The 19,274-nt window shown below is 39.4% G+C and overlaps 1 protein-coding gene across 1 annotated transcript in view; it reads left to right on the top strand.

Moving 5' to 3' along the window:
- Positions 1–8,685: 8,685 nt before the first annotated feature.
- EHD4 (EH domain containing 4) overlaps positions 8,686–19,274 on the top strand; it is a 107,301-nt gene continuing 96,712 nt past the window's right edge. The window contains exon 1 of the mRNA XM_074235166.1: positions 8,686–8,937. Within this exon, the coding sequence (XP_074091267.1) occupies positions 8,705–8,937 (233 nt within the window). The 5' untranslated portion in view covers positions 8,686–8,704. The remainder of the gene's footprint in view (positions 8,938–19,274) is intronic.

The raw sequence follows: 19,274 nt of genomic DNA, 5'->3' as shown, positions 1-19,274 counted from the left end.
TGGCTCATTCTCTAAGGTTATCCCTCCTCAAGATCTCCCTTTGGTGAGTTACTCCTGGATCTTCCATTTTGTGGAAGGTTCCAGGCTGGCCTGCCTTCATACCCCTTTCATACCCTTCCAAGGCCTTTTCTGACTTTCTCTGGACTTTAAAATCATGCCCCATACCCCTCACCATACCCCACACACACACACACACATTTTTGAGCTCCCTTTTTGTGTGTTTTTCTTTTCCCATAAGAATTTAATTTTCGTGTAGGTAGAGAATGCCTCTTTTTTTGTTTGTATTTGCACTCCCAGGGCTTAGCATAGTGTCTAACAAATAGTGATGATTATGATGATGATGACACTGGCAATGGCAGCTAAATGGTGCAGTGGGTAGAGGCCAGGAAGTCAGGAAGACCTGAGTTCAAATCCTGCCTCATATACTTACTAGCTGTGTGACCTTGAAGTCACTTAATTCTGATTGCCTCACATCCAGGGGCTGTCTCCAGTTGTCTTGATTCATTTCTGGTCACTGGACTCAGATGGCTCTGGAAGAGAAAGTGAGGCTAATGACTTAGCAGCAACCCCTCACTTAAATCCAATTCATGTGCTTATCATGGCATCAACTTCCCTAATGTCATGGTCTTCTTTGAGAACAAAGGACAAACATCATCCTCATTTGTATCCCCAGGGCTTAGTAAAGTGCCTAACAAATAGTAAATACTTAATAAATGCTTATTTTCTTGCTTCCTCTATACTAGAGAAAAACAAATAATTTAGAGCTCTGATCAATGCAATAACAAAATGTAAGACCAAAAGAATGATAGTGAAACAGGATACTCATCTCTTGACAGGTGATAAACTTAAAATGTAGAGATAAACATTTTTAAATATCACTAATGTGAGACTATGTAGCTGAAAAGACTTGTGAACTGATATAGATAGTTATTAAGGTATTTGTCATTTAAAACTTTCTTAAATTTGGGATTAAACAGATTAATTTTTTAAAAACTTATTATTTAAATAAAAGTAATAAACTATTTTGATAGATAATATTTTATTCTCCCATTTCATGTTAAATTTTTTTTTAACGTTTGAGTTTTTTTAGGTTTTGAGTTCCATCCTTCCCTTCCTTCTCCCTGATACAGTAAACAATCAGATATAGGTTATACATGTGCAATCATGTAAAACATTTCATATCAGTCAAGTAATAAACCATTTTAAAAGCATAATGTCTAATGTAAATAAGAACATTTGGAAAACCTCACCATAAATAGAGAAAATTTCTTTTATTTGTATTTTGTGTTAGGGAATGCTTCCTAACACTGGCAGACATCTTAGGAGATCATGCTTCCCTAGTTTACAGTATTAAATACAACAAAATTCTGATATAACAAAAGAATTTGAATACTTCACTGGAATTGGTTGTCATAGGACCTTCAACTGAAGAATTAGAATTTTAGTGGAATTTGTATGATGTTGAAGCAATTTAGCTTAGAAAAGGTAAAAAGGCACTAACTAGTCTTCTTCCAATAGATGCAAATTATTATCTGACTCTGTGACCCCATTTGGGATTTTCTTGACAAAGATAATGGAGTGGTTTACCATTTCCTTCTCCAGCACATTTTACAGGTGAGAAAAATGAGGCAAACAGGGATAAGTGACATGTCCAGGGTCAAACAGCTAGTAACTATTTGAAGTTGGATCTTAATACAGATCTGCCCAACTTTAAGTCAATGTTCTAGTTAAATATAATCATAGAAAGTCAATGAGCAGGTAGTCAATTAGCATTTAATTAGTGCCCAATCTGTGCCACTATATATAATATATATATAGTTTATAGTTTATATTTGTATTTATCTATATAATGTATATATATTAGAAATAATCAAGAGAAGGATAGCATTAGCATTAAGGGGATCCTGAAATGGCTTCTTGCAAAAGACCCTGAGAAGCTTCAGCCGAGACTTACAAAAGACAAGTAAGCTAGAAGGCAAAGATAAGGAAGAAGAGAGAGCTCCAGTCTGGGGAGAGTTGGTGGGGTGGGGGTAGGGGGTGTGCAGCCAGTGAAAAATTCTAGTAAAATAGAATAGTGGAAGGGACATTTTATTAGGAAACAACAAATTTTAGACTCATTGAATACTTATCTGATATTGAATAAGTAACATCTCTGGATCTTAGTTGTTTCATCTTTTGTAAAGGAATGTTCTCCCCCAATGAGAGAAGTCCTGGTTGAATTTGGTCTGTTGGAAATAAATATGTGTTAATCGTCCTAGAGTTTGCCCTACTCAAGGACAAGTTACCAGAGGGCTTGACCTTAAGAAAGAACAAACCAGAATTAGGTTAACAAACATATTTAATGCTATTTCTCTAGGTCAAGAATTGCACTAGCATGGGGGGATCAAGCCCAAGGGCCAGACCCCCTCTCTGATGTGCAGATCTCCTGATTTAAATAATGGTGTCCATCAGGAGGTATAATCTGAAATGGCATCTGTGGCTTGTCCATTCAAAGGGGAATGGTGCAGCCCCTAATGTAGGATGGGGAGGGGGTAAGAGTGAAAGAGGTGGAAGAGACTTCAACAATAAGGGACTTCTAGAGTGGGGCAGCTAGGTGGTACAATGGATAGAGCATCAGCCCTAGAGTCAAAAGAAACTGAGTTCAAATCCAACCTTGTACACTTAATAATTACTTAGCTATGTGACATTGGGCAAGTCACTTAATCCCATTGCCTTAAAATAAAATAAGGGATTCTAGAGAAAGGGATCATTTCTTGGAGCTTGTTCTATATAATGGTGTTCTATGGGATAGTAAGGAATGCCTATTGACCCCTTGAGACAATTGGGATTTGAGACTCTGCTCTACCACATAATATTGCTGTAATATTAGCCAAGTCCCACTGAGCCTCAGTTTCTTCATCTGTAAAATGGTTTAATAATACTTCTATAGATTACAGAGCTATAAAATATCATAAAGATAATTTAGTCCATCACCTTTTATTTTACAGATGAGAAAAGAAATCAGCTATCATAAACATTTATTAAGTTCCCACAATGGGCATCACATTAGATTCTGGGAATACAAAGAAAACATTTTTGTCCATGCCTTCAAGGAATTGACCTTCTATGAGAAAAATGACATGTGTGCATACAACTAAATAAAAAGTGATTGGGTGAAAGCAGATGGAGAGGTATTAATAGATGGGCACAAGAGGAAAGACTTCTTCTAGGAAGTAGTTTGAGCTGAACTTTGAAAGTTAATTGAAATTCTAGCCAGATATCAACAAGCTGTAGATGGTGCCTCACTGATACAGGAGGAAGAGAAACTAATTTAAAGGGCAAGAGACTCCCAAAGCATCCAGACCGGCATCAATAATACTGCTTCCTATTAGATTAGATCTTGGGATGGAATGGTTCTGGAAAAGGCAAATGAGAAGGTTGTCTTTGTACAACATTCACCTCACTTTAATAAACATGATTATGCATGCAAGTCATTTTTATCAAGCATATGACAATATGGCCATCTTCATTTACAAAGGATGAATATCATCATCTTCAATAGCTATTTTTTATTTCCACTTTTTTATTTAATATTATTCTCATTTTGTACAAATAATGTTTTTTTATACATTAATAAAATATTCTTGTTTAAGAGTAAATGAAATACCCCCTCCCCTCCCATAAATATTGACTCACTTGAACGATAAAGTAAAGGGGAGAGAAAAAAAAATTAAAATTAAAAAAATAATAGTAATAATTGTAGGTATGGCCAGGTGCCGCAATGGACAGAGCACCAGCCCTGGAGCCATGAGCACCCGAGCCCACATCCGGCCCCATACACCCAACAATCACCCAGCTGCGTGACATGCAAGGCACCCGAACCCCACTGCCCTGCAAAAACCAAAAAAAAAGGAAAAAAGGTCCAAAATAAAATAGTAATAATAGTAGGGGTGGCTGGGTGGCAGACAGAGCACTGGCCCTTGAGCCAGGAGCACCTGGGTCCAAATCCGGCCTCAGACACCCAATGATCACCCTGCTATGTGGCCCCAGGCAGGCCACCCAGCCCCATTTGCTCTGCACCCCCCCCCAAAATAATAATAATAAAAAATGTGCTTGAGTCTTTGTTCCAACACCAACAAATCTGTCACGGGTAGATCACATTCTTTATGATAAGTCCATCACAAAAGTTACTTCCATATTTTTCCACTGTTGCCATTGCTGATCGCAACTCCCTCCTTTTGTATTTCTCCACTACCATGTACTATATTTTCTCTCTCCTTTCACTCTGACTCTGCTGTAGGGTCGCTGAGTGGCGCAGCAGACAGATCCCTGGTCTTGGGGCCAAGAGGCCCCGAGCCCCCCTACCACCCCTTACCCAGCATCCACCTGGCCCTATGGTCCCGGACAGGCCTTCCAATCCCAGCCCCTTGCAAGAAGTAAAAAAGAAAATGTGTTATATCTGACCACTCTCCCCCCATGGTCCATCCTCTCCTCCATCACTCACATCAGCCCCCTTCCCCCTGTTCCCCCCTCTCCTTCTTACTCCAGATGCCTATACCCCATTGAGTATATATGCTGTTTCCTCTCCTAGCCACCTCTGATGAGAGCAAAGATTCCCTCATTCCCCGTTGCCTTCCCCCATTCCATATCATTGCAATAGCTCATTGTAATAAAGAAAAATCTTATTATATGAAATATCTTGGCCTATTACCCCTCTCCTTTTTCTTTCTCCCATTACATTTCCCTTTTTTCTATTGACTCCATTTTACACTATATTTTATCTTCAAATTCAGCTTTCTCCTGTGCTTCAACTATAAAAGCTCCCTCTACCTGCTCTATTAACTGAGAAGGTTCATATGAGTATTATCAATGTCATTTTTCTATACAGGAATACATGTAGTTCATCATCATTAAGTCCCTCATATTTTCCCCTTCTCCTGCAATCTCTATGCTTCACCTGAGTCCTGTATCTGAAGATCAAACCTTCTGTTCAGCTCTGGCCATTCCAACAGGAACATTTGAAATTCCCCTGGTTCATTGAAAGTCCATCTTTTTCCCTGCAAGAGGACATTCAGCCTTGCCGGGTAGTTGATTCTTGGTTGCATTCTAAACTCTTTTGCCTTCCAGTATATTATATTCCAAGCCCTATGAGCTTCCAATGTAGTTGCTGCTAAGTCCTGTGTGATCCTGACTGCAGCTCCACAATATTTGAACTGTGTCTTTCTGGCTGCTTGTAATATTTTCTCTTTGAATTGGGAGTTCTGTAATTTGGCTATAATATTCCTAGGGGTTGGTTTTTTGGGATCTCTTTCTTGGGGGGATTGGTGGATTCTCTCCATTTCTATTTTTCCCTCTGCTTCTAGAATATCAGGGCAATTTTCCTGCAGTAATTCTTTGAAAATGATGTCAAGGCTTTTCCTGATCATGACTTTCAGGTATTCCAATAATTTTTAAATTATCTTTCCTAAGTCTGTTTTCCATATCAGTTGTTTTTGCAATGAGATGTTTCACATTTTCTTCTAATGTTTCATTTTTTGGTTTTGAAGTATTGAGTCCTAATTTCTAGTAAATTCGTCAATCTCCCTGAGTTCTATTCTTTGTCTGATGGATTTGTTCTCTTCAGAATTTTCTTATCTCTTTTTCCATCTGGCCAATTTTGCTTTTAAAAGCATTCTTCACCTCAATAACTTTTTGAACTGTTTTATCCATTTGACCTAAGCTGGTCTTTAGCATGCTATTTTCTTCAGCACTTTTTTGGATTTCCTTGCCTAGGCTGCTGAATTCATTTTCATGTTTTTCCTGCATCTCTCTCCTTTCTTTTCCCAGTTTTTCTTCCAACTCCTTCATTTGATTTTCAAAGTCTTTTTTGAGCTCTATCATAGCCTGAGCCCAATTTCTGTTTTTCTTGGAGTCTTTAGATGCAGGAGCTTGTGCTTCCTCATCTTCAGACTGAGTATTTTGATCCTTCTTGGGCTCACAGACAAAATATTTCTCAATAGTGTTCTTCTTGTTTCTCTGCTTGCTCATTTTCCCAGCCTGAGCCTGGTTTGGGGGTGCTTCCTGAACTTTTGGGGCACTCCCACAAGGGTCTCAGTGTGTGAGGCTCTGTCCTCTCTCCTGGTCTGTGAATGACCATATGTGCCCCCCTCTGCCACGGGGCTGAGGTGGAGGGGGCCCTGCTGTTCTATGGGGGGGTCCTAGACTGTGATCAGGATCTGAATGTGTTCAGAGCCCCAGAGTCCTGTTCCAGGGACAGAGGACAGAGCTTGGCAGTCTCTCTCTCTTCACTTCCCTCCCTAGGTTCAATGGGCTCATGCCCTGGAGGCTCCTGCTTCTATTTCCTGGAACTAGGCTGCAGCTGAGTCAGGAAGGTGACTCAGCCACAGCCCAGCCCCAAGGCTGGGCTTCATGTGCTTGCTCTGCAGAGGTCCCTCCCCCCTTCCTCCAATTTGTGTCTGGTGCTCCCTGGGGTGTAGCTCAGGAAACTCCCCCCGCTACTGTGAGCCTCGGCTCCCAGCACCCTGGGGCTGCCTCTGGGAGGCTGAAGTTCTTTCGCTCTGGCACTGCCCCTCCAACCCTGGGGAGCAGAGCCTTTCTGCTCTTTTCCAGGTTACCTTGAGTAGGAGAACTGCCTCATTCGGTCCCTCTGTGGGTTCTTTCTCTCGAAAATTTAGTTAGAGTACTTAGCTTATAAGTTTTATGAGAGAGTGCCTAAGACATGATCCATTCTTGTCACCATCTTCTTCAATAGCTATTTTTCAAAAAGGTTTTATTTATTTTTCACCCTACTTACAAAGATAGTTTTCAACCATCTTTTTATTGTAAGGTTTTGAGTTTCACATTTTTCTCCCTCCCTCCCTTCTCTTCCCCATCCCCCTTGGCAGAGAGCATTTTAGTATAGGTTATAAATGTACAATTATGTCAAACATATTTCCATACTAATCACATTGTGAAGGAAGAATCAGAACAAAAGGGGAAAATCATGAGAAAGAAAAAATTATAAATTTTAAAAATTGAAAATAGTAAGCTTTGGTCTATATCCTTTTCTGGATGTGAATGGTATTTTCCATTCCAAGTCCTTTAGAATTTCTTTGATTATTGTACTGCTGAAGTGAACAAGTCCATCATAGTTGATCACCATCCACTGTTGTTAATGTGTACAATATTCTTTTGGTTCGGCTCATTTTACTCAGCATCAGTTCTTGCAAGTCCTTCCAGACTTGCATGAAATCCCACCCCTCACAGTTGTTTGTAGAACAATAGCATTTCATCATATATAATCATATATATATATATATATATATATATATATATATATACATATATATATATATATATATATGCCACAGTTTGTTCAGTCATTACCCAACATCAATGGTATTCTAAGGGGTGGAGATGAGGAGAGTGCAGTTCAAGCTTGGGAAATTTCAAAGGCACTGAAATGGAGAGGAAACATCTGGTATCCTTGAGATAATATATCAGTGAGATCAAATGAGAATATTATATGTATCTTTGTGCTTTGCAAACTCTAACATATATACATGTGCTTATATATCTGATATATACACACATATATGATAGGTTGGTAGGCTTTTTGGTTTTTACTAGAAGTTGATGAAATCAAATGCAATATTACTATGTAAAGCACTTTGCAAATGACAATTTTGTGTGTGGGGGGGGGGAGGGTTGTTTTCTGTTTTTTTACTAGAAAAGAATCGATTCTATGTCCATGAAAAAGTCATAATGAAGACAATGACCAATTTTCTATCATCACAGAAGTCCAATTAAATAATAATCCAGTTAAATATCAATCAGAGAGGGATAATATCATCCACATTCAGAGAAAACTATGGAGTCTGAATCCAGACCAAAGCAAACTATTTTCATTTTTAAAAAATTTTTTTTATTCCTCCCCTTCTGATTCTTCCTAGTATGGAAGTATGGTTAATGTAGTTGTTTGTTCATGTATAATCTATAGCAGATTACTCGCTGACAAAGGGAGGGGGGAGGGAAGGGAGGAGGAAGAAAAATGTGGAATTCAAAATCTTACCAAAAAATGAATGTTGAAAAGTATCTTTGAGTGAAATTGGAAAAAAATAAAAATAATAAATGAATGAAAATAAATCAATATAAATCCCAGGGAGTCAGTCAACTAGCAGCTAATTAGTTAAACTAGCCCCCTGTCCTTAGTCCCTTAATCTTAAATCACACACACGTGTCCCGCTGACATTAACGTTGAACTAGCTCTGGGGTGGTGTTGATGTTACCATGTACGAGGCCCCCTGGCTGGGACTCCCCCAGAGACTGTGACAATCAAATGGGCTAAAGCCCTCGGAGTGATGACGGGTCCGGAAGCAAGTGCCATCTGAGCTGGAGGGAGAGTGAGCGGAGGTGGCCCAGCCGCTGCCCAGCCCCGGAGCCACTGGGAAAGCGGGATGCCCGGCGCCCTCATGAATAATTCATGAGGAAGCTCCTCTCCATAGGCTGGCGGCCTGGAAAGCACCCAACCAGGAAGGAGCCCGGGGGGGGAACCTCCGGAGGCGAGAAGGTGAAAGGTGACGTGTCCGAGGACGATTGGTCCGGGCCTCGGGGGGGCGGGGCCCGGGCTTGGGCGGTGGCGGCGCGCGGGCGCCCGCTGCCTCATTCCGCCGGGCGGGCCGCGGGGGCGACGTCGGGGCGCTGCGCAGGGGCCGGAGCGGAGCGGGCCGGGCCGGACCGAGTCGGGATGTTCAGCTGGATGGGGCGGCAGGGCGGGCGCGATCGGGCCGGCGGGGCGGACGCGGTGCAGACGGTGACGGGCGGCCTGCGTTCGCTCTACCTGCGCAAGGTGCTGCCGCTGGAGGAGGCGTACCGCTTCCACGAGTTCCACTCGCCGGCGCTGGAGGACGCCGACTTCGACAACAAGCCCATGGTGCTGCTGGTGGGCCAGTACAGCACGGGCAAGACCACCTTCATCCGGTAACCGCGCCCGCGCCGCCCCGGCCTCCTTGACCCTCCCCTCCCCCGGGTCCCGAGCCCGTGGAGTTGGCCCAGTTCAGCCCGGGAATTAGGCCTCTGCCCCGGCGCCCCTCGCCCCCTCCTCCCCCGGGAGTTTTCCTCCCCGCTCTGTCCACAGCCCTGGCACACCAAAGGCACCTTCTGAGAATAATGCAGACGGGAACCAATTATGGGGCAACACAACTTTTTATCTGCCTCTATCTAAATCTCTATCCATCTACACACACACATTACTCATTCACGGACCTTAACCCTGGCCCCTGAATTCTCTGCCTACGTCGCCCCCCCAGGACTTCCCCCTTTTTCCCTCCCCTCCCTTCTAGGCTCCCTGTAAATTCCGACTCCTCCCCAGAACTTAATTCTAAGTTGAGTGCCAGCATCTCCCTTCCCCTTAGTGCTTTCATCTTAAGGTGCAGCTGAGAGTCGTCCCAGCAGGCCCAAGGACGGTGATCATCACCTGCTTAGTAGTCACCAAAAAAAAAAAAAGCCCTGGTAGCTGTTACCTTCTATTCCCATGTCGTTTCTGTCCTGAGATGAGGGAAAGTTTATTTCCAGTTGTCCTGACAGAGTTGTATAGAAGGGATGGGACAGAACTGAAACAGCAGCATGAGTTAGTGAGAGAAGGACCCTTGTACGTAGGTGTACACAGTCTAAGGGTTTTACTTTTTTGGGGTATGTTAATATAAAGGTGAGTAGATTAGAAGGACTTATTCCTATTGGACATAAGATTCTAGATCTCAGAATTTAGCGATGGAAGCATCAAAAATCATATAATCCAACCGGATCATTTTACAGAGAAGGAAACTGAGATCTGGAGAGGGTCAGCCACTCACTCAAATAGTACTGGAGACAGAATTTTAATCCAAGTCTTCTGACCGCCCTTTGTATGACTTTTAATAACTCAAATTACTTCTACCACCACATTCTATAGTAATAGCAATTTACCTTCCTTAAGCACACCTGCTCTCTGGTAACTATTATTAGTGATAATAATAACTGACATTTCATATAGAGTTTAAAGGTTTATAAAGTATTGGATGCACAGTTTCATATTTGAGCATCTTCACAAGTTGTCTATGATTTGCGCATCTAATATGTCTCAGACATATGGAACTTTGAACCCGGGTCATCCTAACTATACGTCCAATGGATCAGCTAGATGACGTACTAGGGGAAAACCCCTGGCTCTGAAGTCAGGAGGACCTAAGTTTAAATCCAGCCTCAGATACTTATTAGCTGTGTGACCTTGGGCAAGTCACTTAACCCTAATTGCCTCATATCCAGGGCCATCTCCAGTTGTCTTGATTTATATCCGGCCACTGGACCCAGATGACTGTAGGAGAAAGTGAGGCTGGTGAGGCACAGCACCCCCTCACTCAAATTCAATTCATGTGCATATCATGGCATCATCTTCCTGATGTCATTGTCTTCTTTGAGAATGAATAACAAACATCATCCACTAAACCATGTTACCTTTCATGTTTTGTATTACAAATGTTTTTATGTCCATTTTATGGATATAGAAACTGAGACCTAGAGAGGTAAATGATTTATCTATGGCCATTCAGCTGGTTAAGAATCAGAGTTGGGATTCAAACTCAAATTTTCTTGATGACAAGTCCAGAGCTCTCTCTAGTTCCTCTTTCCACTCCCTTCTCATTTCAGGGTTAATCTGGAGTTTAGGGCAAGGTAATGAGAATGACCATGCCAGCCTTGCTCCCTTATTGTGGTAGGGGAAACTTTATTAGTTTCCATTTCCTTAGGTGGGAAGTTTCTTCATCCCCAATAACTGAAAATATTTATAATTCTTACACTATTATTAAAAGCAGGCAGTTAAATGAACTCTGACTCAAATCAAAAACTGTCTCAAAGGAAACTTAAGATATTTCTAACTTTTCATGTGAAATAATTTTCCTTAAAATTGTTTGATTTTTGAGGCCATTTTATAAAAAAATGAATACCTCAATAAAACTCACTTCTTTTTTAAATTTTTTTTTATTTTTTAAAGATTTTATTTATTTCGAGTAAAACTCCTTAAAATCTTGAACAAATCTTGAAAAATATTTGTTTTCTTTTGCTCTTCAGAGTTTGTTTTGAATGATAGTTACTGAATATATTTTTGGTCCCAATTTTCCTAGGGCAAAAAAAAAAACATAGTTTGGAAACCACTTCATAAATGATACAAATACTTCTGGGAACTGAGAAAGTTTTGGCTACATGTCATCTCTATTTGACAGTGACTTATTTCTTTGCCCAAGTAGACTGAATAGTTCCTACAAATGATGAAAAATGTAGTTATTATTATTATTATTATTATAGGACATTTGTGTACTGAATGCAAGGATGTATATTTAGATATGAATATTCAGATGTATTCATATACACAACATTTTTTTTGTTTTGGCTAGACCAGTGTAGTTTAGAGTGCCCTTGATGAGATGAAGAACACTCTCCAAGAAAGCAGGTCAGCACTTGTATGTGCTTAAGGATTTGCCTAGAACACTAAGAGATAAAAGGGACTTGTCCAGGGTCACAAAGCCAGAGTATGAGGCAGGACTGCAGCCCAGGTCTTCCTGACTTGAAGGTCAGCTATCTCTCTACTACTTCCCATTTCCTCTCCATCTGTAAAATAAGGATAAGAATACTCACACTACCTATCTCACAGTGTTGTTTTAAGGAAAGGACTTTGTAAATCATGAAAGACTATATTTGTGTATTTATGCCTGTGGCATAAACAAGATATGTTACTGAAATTAGAATTCAGAATATATGTTCTAAGAAGCAGGTGGATAAACTGAAGGGATTCTGGGAGAGATCAACCAGGGTAGTGAAGGTCCTGTAGGTCTCATGCCATACATATTTAGAGACAGCTAGGCTAGAACACATGAGCCTGGAATCAGGAAGACCTGAGTTTGAATTCTGCCTCAAGCACTTACAAGCTGCATGATGCTGCACAAGCCACTTAATCTCTCTCAACCTCAATTTCCTCATCTTTATAATGGGAATAAAGGAGAGCATCTGCCTCCCAGGGGTGGGTAGTTAAGAACAAAATTAGATAATCTTTGTAAATGCTATATAAATAAGTTACTTACAGGGATCATTTGAAGGAACTAGAAATATTTAGCCTGGAAAAAGCAAGACTTGGGGAGTGGGGAGCAGGAGAGAGGGGAGCTGAACTGGGTAAGAGCTGCCATGTCTTCCTTGACTCCAGAGATCATAACCAAAAGCAGTGTGTATGAAAAGGTGTCCAACTTTTTAGCTCTTCTGGGCCACACTGTTCAACAAAAACCTGGCAAGCATAACATACAGAATTCAATATTCATTTATGACTACAATGTAAACCACACCACAAATAGTCATGAGTGACCCATGAGGGTCAGGTTGGACACACCTGGTAGAGGCTACAGAAAGACAGATATTTTTTCCATGTAAGGAAAAGATTTCTAACAATTGGCACTTCCAAAGTGGAATAGACTACTTCCACAAAATGTAATAGATTACCTACTTCCAGAGGTAATAAGGGCCTCCTTGTTAGAAGACTTCAAGCAAAGACTTGATAAATCCTGGATGAAAGTGCTAGAGAGGTGATTTTTGTTCAGCTAGGGGTTGAATCAGATGACTACTAATGGCCCTTCCACTGGAGAGAGTATTTCTGAACAAATTTGTCTTGTTATGCACTGAAGGAAGATGTCATTGAGCAATAATCCTGGTTTGTTTTTGTTTCTTGGAAGGGTAGTAGAAGGGGTACTTTTAAATCTATTTTAAAAATTATGTATTTTGTTCTCTACCAGAAATCTCAGTCTGAAATGCAGCAAATAAGTTTTACATCTGAAGATTCAGGCATATTGAGCATCTTTCAAATTCACAAGTAATAAAACCTTATATGTTAAGTGACAGGCACAGAGGTAGATGATGGGAATTCCATGGCATCTATAGATAAAAGGCACAATGTAAGTACATAATATATAATTACAGTACCCCAAATATTATTTGTTCAGAGGCTGGTGTTGTTATACCAGTTTGTATTTGTCATTATGACTTGTGTGTGCTGTTATTAATCATTTATTAAACACTAACCTGAAGCTTTACAAACTTGAAGATGACACATTGCATTCTTAGCTACAGTCCAAGTAAGAATTGAGAAATGAACTAGAAAAGCCCTCAAAAATGATGAATGAATTTCAGTGGAAATGCAGTTGGTTTAGATGTTGATGTGTCATCATTTTTTGGTGTATCCTTTCTGCTTTTATCTTTGTCATTTGGAGGGAAACAATTTTTATTAACAGAGTTTATTAAAGAAATTGTTATTCAGTCCTATCTGGCTCTTCATGACTCCATTTGGGATTTTCTTGGCAGAGACTGGACCCCATTTGCCGTTTCCTTCTCCAGCTTGTTTCACAGATGAGGAAACTGGCGCAAACAGGGTTAAGTGACTTGCCCAGAGTCACATAGCTAGTGAGGTCTGAGGCCAGTTTTGAACTCAGGAAGATGAGTCTGGGAAAGTCACAACTTCTGTCTGCTTCAGTCACCTTCACTATGAAATTGGGTGCTAATAATAGCACCTATCTCTCCTAGGGTTGTTGTGAGGATCAAATGAGATAATATTTTAAAAGCATTTAGTACAGTGCCTGGTATGACAGATGAACTTAATAAATACTTGTTCCCAACTCCTTCCCTAAATGATCTTGTATAAACTAGGCAAGATAAGTTCAAATAGTTGGAGAGCAAAAAGGAACAAGATTGTTTTGTAGTTGGAATAGCAAACAGGATAAAGGAAAAATTTTGCTAGATAAGGAAAGACCTGAATTGTTTTGAAAATAGAAAAGAATTAGAAGAAAAAAGAGACTATTCTTTGGGGAAAAAGGCAAAATAAATGAGAGCTCAGTAGGGTCAGAAGGGTACTCACTGGATTTGGAGTAAGGAAATATGGGTTTTAATCCTCACTCTGTCTCTCATTTGCATGACCTTAGTAAATCACTTAACCTTTCTGTGCCTTGGTTTCCTCATCTGTAAACAAAGCGTTTAGACTGTACATCTTCATGCACTAAACGGCTCTCTAAGATTTAAGTTATAGAGAAAGCACAAAAAAACCACAGATCAAGACCCTTTTGAAGTTTTACAGTTGAAAAAAATGAAGGTTTACTGTCAGACTGGCAAAGAAGACAAAAGAAAAAAATGACAAATGTTGAAGGACTGTGGAAAAATCGGAACTCTGGTGCACAATTGATCCATTCTGGAAAGCAGTTTGGAACTATGCCAATAAAGTTACCAAACGGTGCATACCCTTTGACCAAAGCTATTCCTCTTCTAGGTCCATACCCCAAAGAAATCAAAGAGTAAAAGAATCAATAGGTTTAATGTACACACACACACACACACACACACACACACACACGTACACATGTACACACGTACACACATATGTATGTTAGCTGTTTTTATGGTAGCCAAAAACTAGAAACTGGGAGACTGTCCTAATGGGGAATGGCATGTGAATATAATGAAATATTATTGTACCTTGAGAAATGATAGAATAGACAGTTTCAGGGAAAAATGAGAAAACCTTTTTGAACTGATAAAGATCAAAGTGAGCAGGCCTAGGAGAACAACTTATACAGTGATAATGATAGTATAAAGAAAAACAACTTTGAAAAATAGTCAAAAAAATGAAAATAACACATGTCCTTCACCTTCTAACAAAGATGTAACAAACCTAAAATGCACAAAGAGCCATATGTTCTCAGATTGTTGTTGTCTGATGACTTTTCTTTTCTGAGAATTTTAAACATGAAATTGACCCCAAAATTTATGCATTCTTCATGGTGATTCTCACTTAACAACTGAAGGAAAAAATTTATATAGCTAACTTCTTAGGACCACATGGAAACTATTTAAATGTTGACTGCTGATATGATTGTTTACTTTTTTTTTTTAGGTTTTTGGAAGACAAATGGGGTTAACTGGCTTGCCCAAGGTCACACAGCTAGGTTATTATTAAGTGTCTGAGGTCGGATTTGAACCCAGGTACTCCTGACTTCAGGGCCAGTGTTTTATCCACTACGCCACCTAGTCACCCCATGTTTACTTTTTTCAATGACTTTAGGAAGATTACAATTTTTAAAATGGGTGAGGTAAGTTGAATTGAGATTCTTTTCATTACCTCTTCCTATATTTGAGAGAAAATTGACTCATTGAACAAACAGCAGTTTTCTGCCATAAAGCAAAAACTTGAAAAAGCCTTTCTTAGAGTGAAAGAACTATATAGTTCCAAAACAAAAAAGAAATCTTTCTCATAGCTCTTTAAAATTACTCTTTAGGGGGCGGCTAGGTGGCGTAGTGGATAAAGCATCAGCCTTGGAGTCAGGAGTACCTGGGTTCAAATCCGACCTCAGACACTTAATAATAACCTAGCTGTGTGACCTTGGGCAAGCCAGTTAACCCCATTTGCCTTGCAAAAACCTAAAAAAAAAAAAAATTAAAAAAAAATTAAATTACTCTTTGAATCTAATATCATTAGCCACTCCGGCTAGGTTGATGTGGAAGTTCTACAAGATTGGACTCTATTTCCCTATTCTTAACTTAGAATTCAGATTTGTATAAACTGCCTCTTAGAACCCAGGAGAACTACAGCTCAATTAGAAATCAGGAACAAGGAACAGAAACTTCAACTCAACATGCTTATATCAATTTACTCAATAGTCTGCAGATTATGAGATTAAATTCCTTAACCTTCCTATAACATCAGGTTTCTTCAAACCCTTGGTGTGGCAGGCAAAGTCATAGAGACTCCTCAGACTCAAAATTTGCAGCTTTGGGAAAGCCTGGGAGACAGACAACAAAAATTCATCTATCTTTTCTCTGTAGCTGAGTGGCTGGCATGTTTTAGTACTTCCTTGTCTTAAAAGACCTTTGAAATTATACACTTGTTTGTCTTTACAAAAAATCAGCAATTAAAACCTGGCAGAGTTGTTAACTATAGTCCCAGTTCTGCTGCTCTGAAAGTGACATGTTTTCTAAGATAACTTTTTTCCAAGTGTTATAAACTCAGGAAAGGCTGGAAAAGAATAGAAGATAAAGGTATGCATGTAGCAGATAGGAGTCTGTCTGAATTCCCATCTGAGTATGTGATCTAAGTATGTGATCATGGCAAGTGGACATCTCTGAACCAGTTTCCTTATCTATACAGAGATAGGTTTGCCTCAGATACCCACAGGGTTAATGTAAAGAAAGCAACTTGAAACTTTAAAGTCCCATGTATGAATTTTTATTAATATTATGATGAAAGTATTTGTCACTATGTAAAAATGAAAAATGAAGGGTAAGAGATATCTTCAAAAGTTAACTAATGGAGGGGCGGCTAGGTGGTGCAGTGGATAGAGCACCAGGCTTGGAGTCAGGAATACCTTAGTTCAAATCTGGCCTCAGACACTTAATAATTACCTAGCTGTGTGGCCTTGGACAAGCCACTTGCAAAAAATACTAAAAAAAAAAAAAAGTTAACTAATGGGAGGAGAAAAATAAAGGTGAATGGTTAAAAGGAGAGGAAAAAAGGCTTAAACTACTCATGATGAAGGGTAAAAAGGATAGATGACTTTGAAACATAACAGTGTCCCATAAATTCTTCCTGAATGGCATTCAGGAAAGCCTCTCAAGTTGAGTCATTGATAGCCTGAATAGCCACAACAACTTTACATCAACCCTTGCTTCATGTCTTTTGCTACAACTATAGTCAGATATGTGGAGAAGATACCAGCATATAGAGATAGTCAACATGGAAAAGCAGAAAGAGCATTGGATTTGAAGATAGACCTTGACCTAGTGACAACTTCTGAAAGGGGGAAAGATCATTTTTAAACTGAGATAAACAGGATAGGAGAGTAATGGGAACTTAAGTCAGAAGGGACATGGGCCAGTTTGTGAAAAGTCTTGAATAACCAGGCTAAAGAATTTTAAGGCCCTTAAAAGGATTAACTGATTAGTTTTTTGTTAGAAGTAGGAATCAGAGCTGTTCTTAGGACAATGCATCTGGTAGCAATAATCAGGATAGTTTAGAGTGCAGAAAAACCAAACAGAAGACATGAGATAATCAAGGACTGAACCAAAGTGATACCAATAGGGATAGAATCAAGAGATCATAGAGGATTTAATAGAAACTAATGATTAGATTTAGAGAGCAATGAGGAGTCAAAAAAAAAAAAACCTTGTACTTTCAACGAGTAAACCTTTGAGCTTTTTTTGAGTTTGAGCATGTTTGAGTTGACAATGAGATTTTGAGGGGAAATTACCACTGACTCACTGGAAATACAAGAATGGAACTGAAGAGAGGATGAGGGCTTGCAGTCATCAGCAGAGTTGGCCATTGAAACTATATGAAAAGTTGCAAATAGATTCTCAAATTATAATATTTGTTGTCTACCTGAAGGTTCAAAGAGGAAGGATGGCATTTTGTGCTAACATAGGGTACTGTTAGAGTTGGAGATATCTGTGTACCTCTGGTGGTCACAGTCCAGTACTATTTGGAGGTTGTGTCTCTTTCTCTCTCTCTCTCTCTCTCTCTCTCTCTCTCTCTCTCTCTCTCTCTCTCTCTCTCTCTCTCTCTCTCTCTCACACACACACACACACACACACACGAAGGCTTTTTCAAGGCCAAGACACTTTGTGATTGTTCTTGGATTTCTTGAACAAGTACTATATGGGGGGTGGCTAGGTGGCGCAGTGGATAGAGCACTGGCCTTGGAGTCAGGAGTACCTGAGTTCAAATCCTGCCTCAGACACTTAATAATTACCTAGCCGTGTGGTCTTGGGCAAGCCATTTAACCCCATTGCCTTGCAAAAACTAAAAAAAAAAAAAAAAAAAAAGTACTATATGGAAAACCAAATTGTTAGATCAGCAAATGTCTCCCCTTTTCTGCCTGTCCCCCACGGTGATATAGGAATTCTTGATTGTTCATGGCATATTTTTTCATTATCCTTAATTAAATTAATTCTATTAATATTCTCAGTATCAACCAAAGCTTGCCATGATAGTGATTTCAAAATTTATTTTTTAAAAAAAGACAGAAAACAAACCCTATACTCTACCCCCTTCCCATTCCGCCCATTCCAAATAACAGCCTGACCCAGGATTTAGGTTCTTCTCAAGCAAAATAATATTAGTGGAACATGTTTGTGAAGTGTGGAAATGGTATCAATTAAAATTCTTTGAATTTCAACATATATTTTAATATGTCAGAATTCAGTTTTATTTGTGCCTGATTTTTTTTACACTACAGATATGTACCATGACCCTTCCCATCACAAAGAAAAAACTTCAGTTTTCTTAAAGGCTGTATGTGATGACTTTTTTCTTGTTAGAATTATTTCATCACATTATCTCTCAGGACTCTCTTCCTTAACAGCTCCATATGCTTTTAATATTTTTTAAAAAATTTTTAAATTTATTTAAGGCAATGAGGTTAAGAGACTTGCCCAAGGTCACACAACTAGGTAATTATTATTTGTTTGAGGTCTGATTTGAACTCAGGCCTTCCTGACCCCAGGGCTGGTGCTCTATCCACTACACTACCTAGTTGCCTCTCTATATGCTTTTAATGATCACTTAGTTTAATGACCACCCATTGTTTCTTGAAATAACCACACACACTAAACTGTAATGAATCCTGGAAATTATCATTTTGACAAGAGTGGTGATAAAGTTTTCTATCTATTAAAAAACAAGAGTTCACTAAGAAAATTAATAATATAAGCAAAATAAATAATCATTAAATAATTTTAAATTTAAAAGGAACTTAGAGATCATAGTAATCTGTTCTCTCTATATATTATAATCCCTTAAGAGAAACTTGATTGACTTTTTTTTAAAGACAAAAAAGAGGTTATCAATCCCAAAGTATCAATCAGCTGGAGTGAGGACTGTCCCTAGTTCAACTTTGAGCCACTTTTATTGTGATGGTAAGGCAATGCTGATTGGTAAACCTTTCAATGAGAAGGTGGGATAAGTGTCTCCTTAGCTCCTTCCCATTTTGCATCATTGAGAACTGGATTTAATTGACTTTTACAAACTCATTTTGCTGATCAAATAGTTTTATTTCTTTTTACTTCAGTATATATTAATTAAATACCCACTAGGTGGAAGGGGGAGGGATAACTAGGATGACATGAGGATGGAATGCCAGACCTGGAGCCAGGAAGGCTCATCTTCCTTAGTTCACATTTGACTTGAGACACTTGTTAACTCTGACCTTGGAGAAGTCACTTAATTCTGTTGACCTCAGTTCCTCATCTGTAAAATGAGCAGA

This window comes from Macrotis lagotis, chromosome 4 (assembly GCF_037893015.1).
Source record: "Macrotis lagotis isolate mMagLag1 chromosome 4, bilby.v1.9.chrom.fasta, whole genome shotgun sequence".
Classification (NCBI taxonomy): domain Eukaryota; kingdom Metazoa; phylum Chordata; class Mammalia; order Peramelemorphia; family Peramelidae; genus Macrotis; species Macrotis lagotis.
The sequence above is the reverse complement of the archived record's forward strand: the minus strand, read 5'-3'. Positions and strand labels throughout refer to the sequence as shown.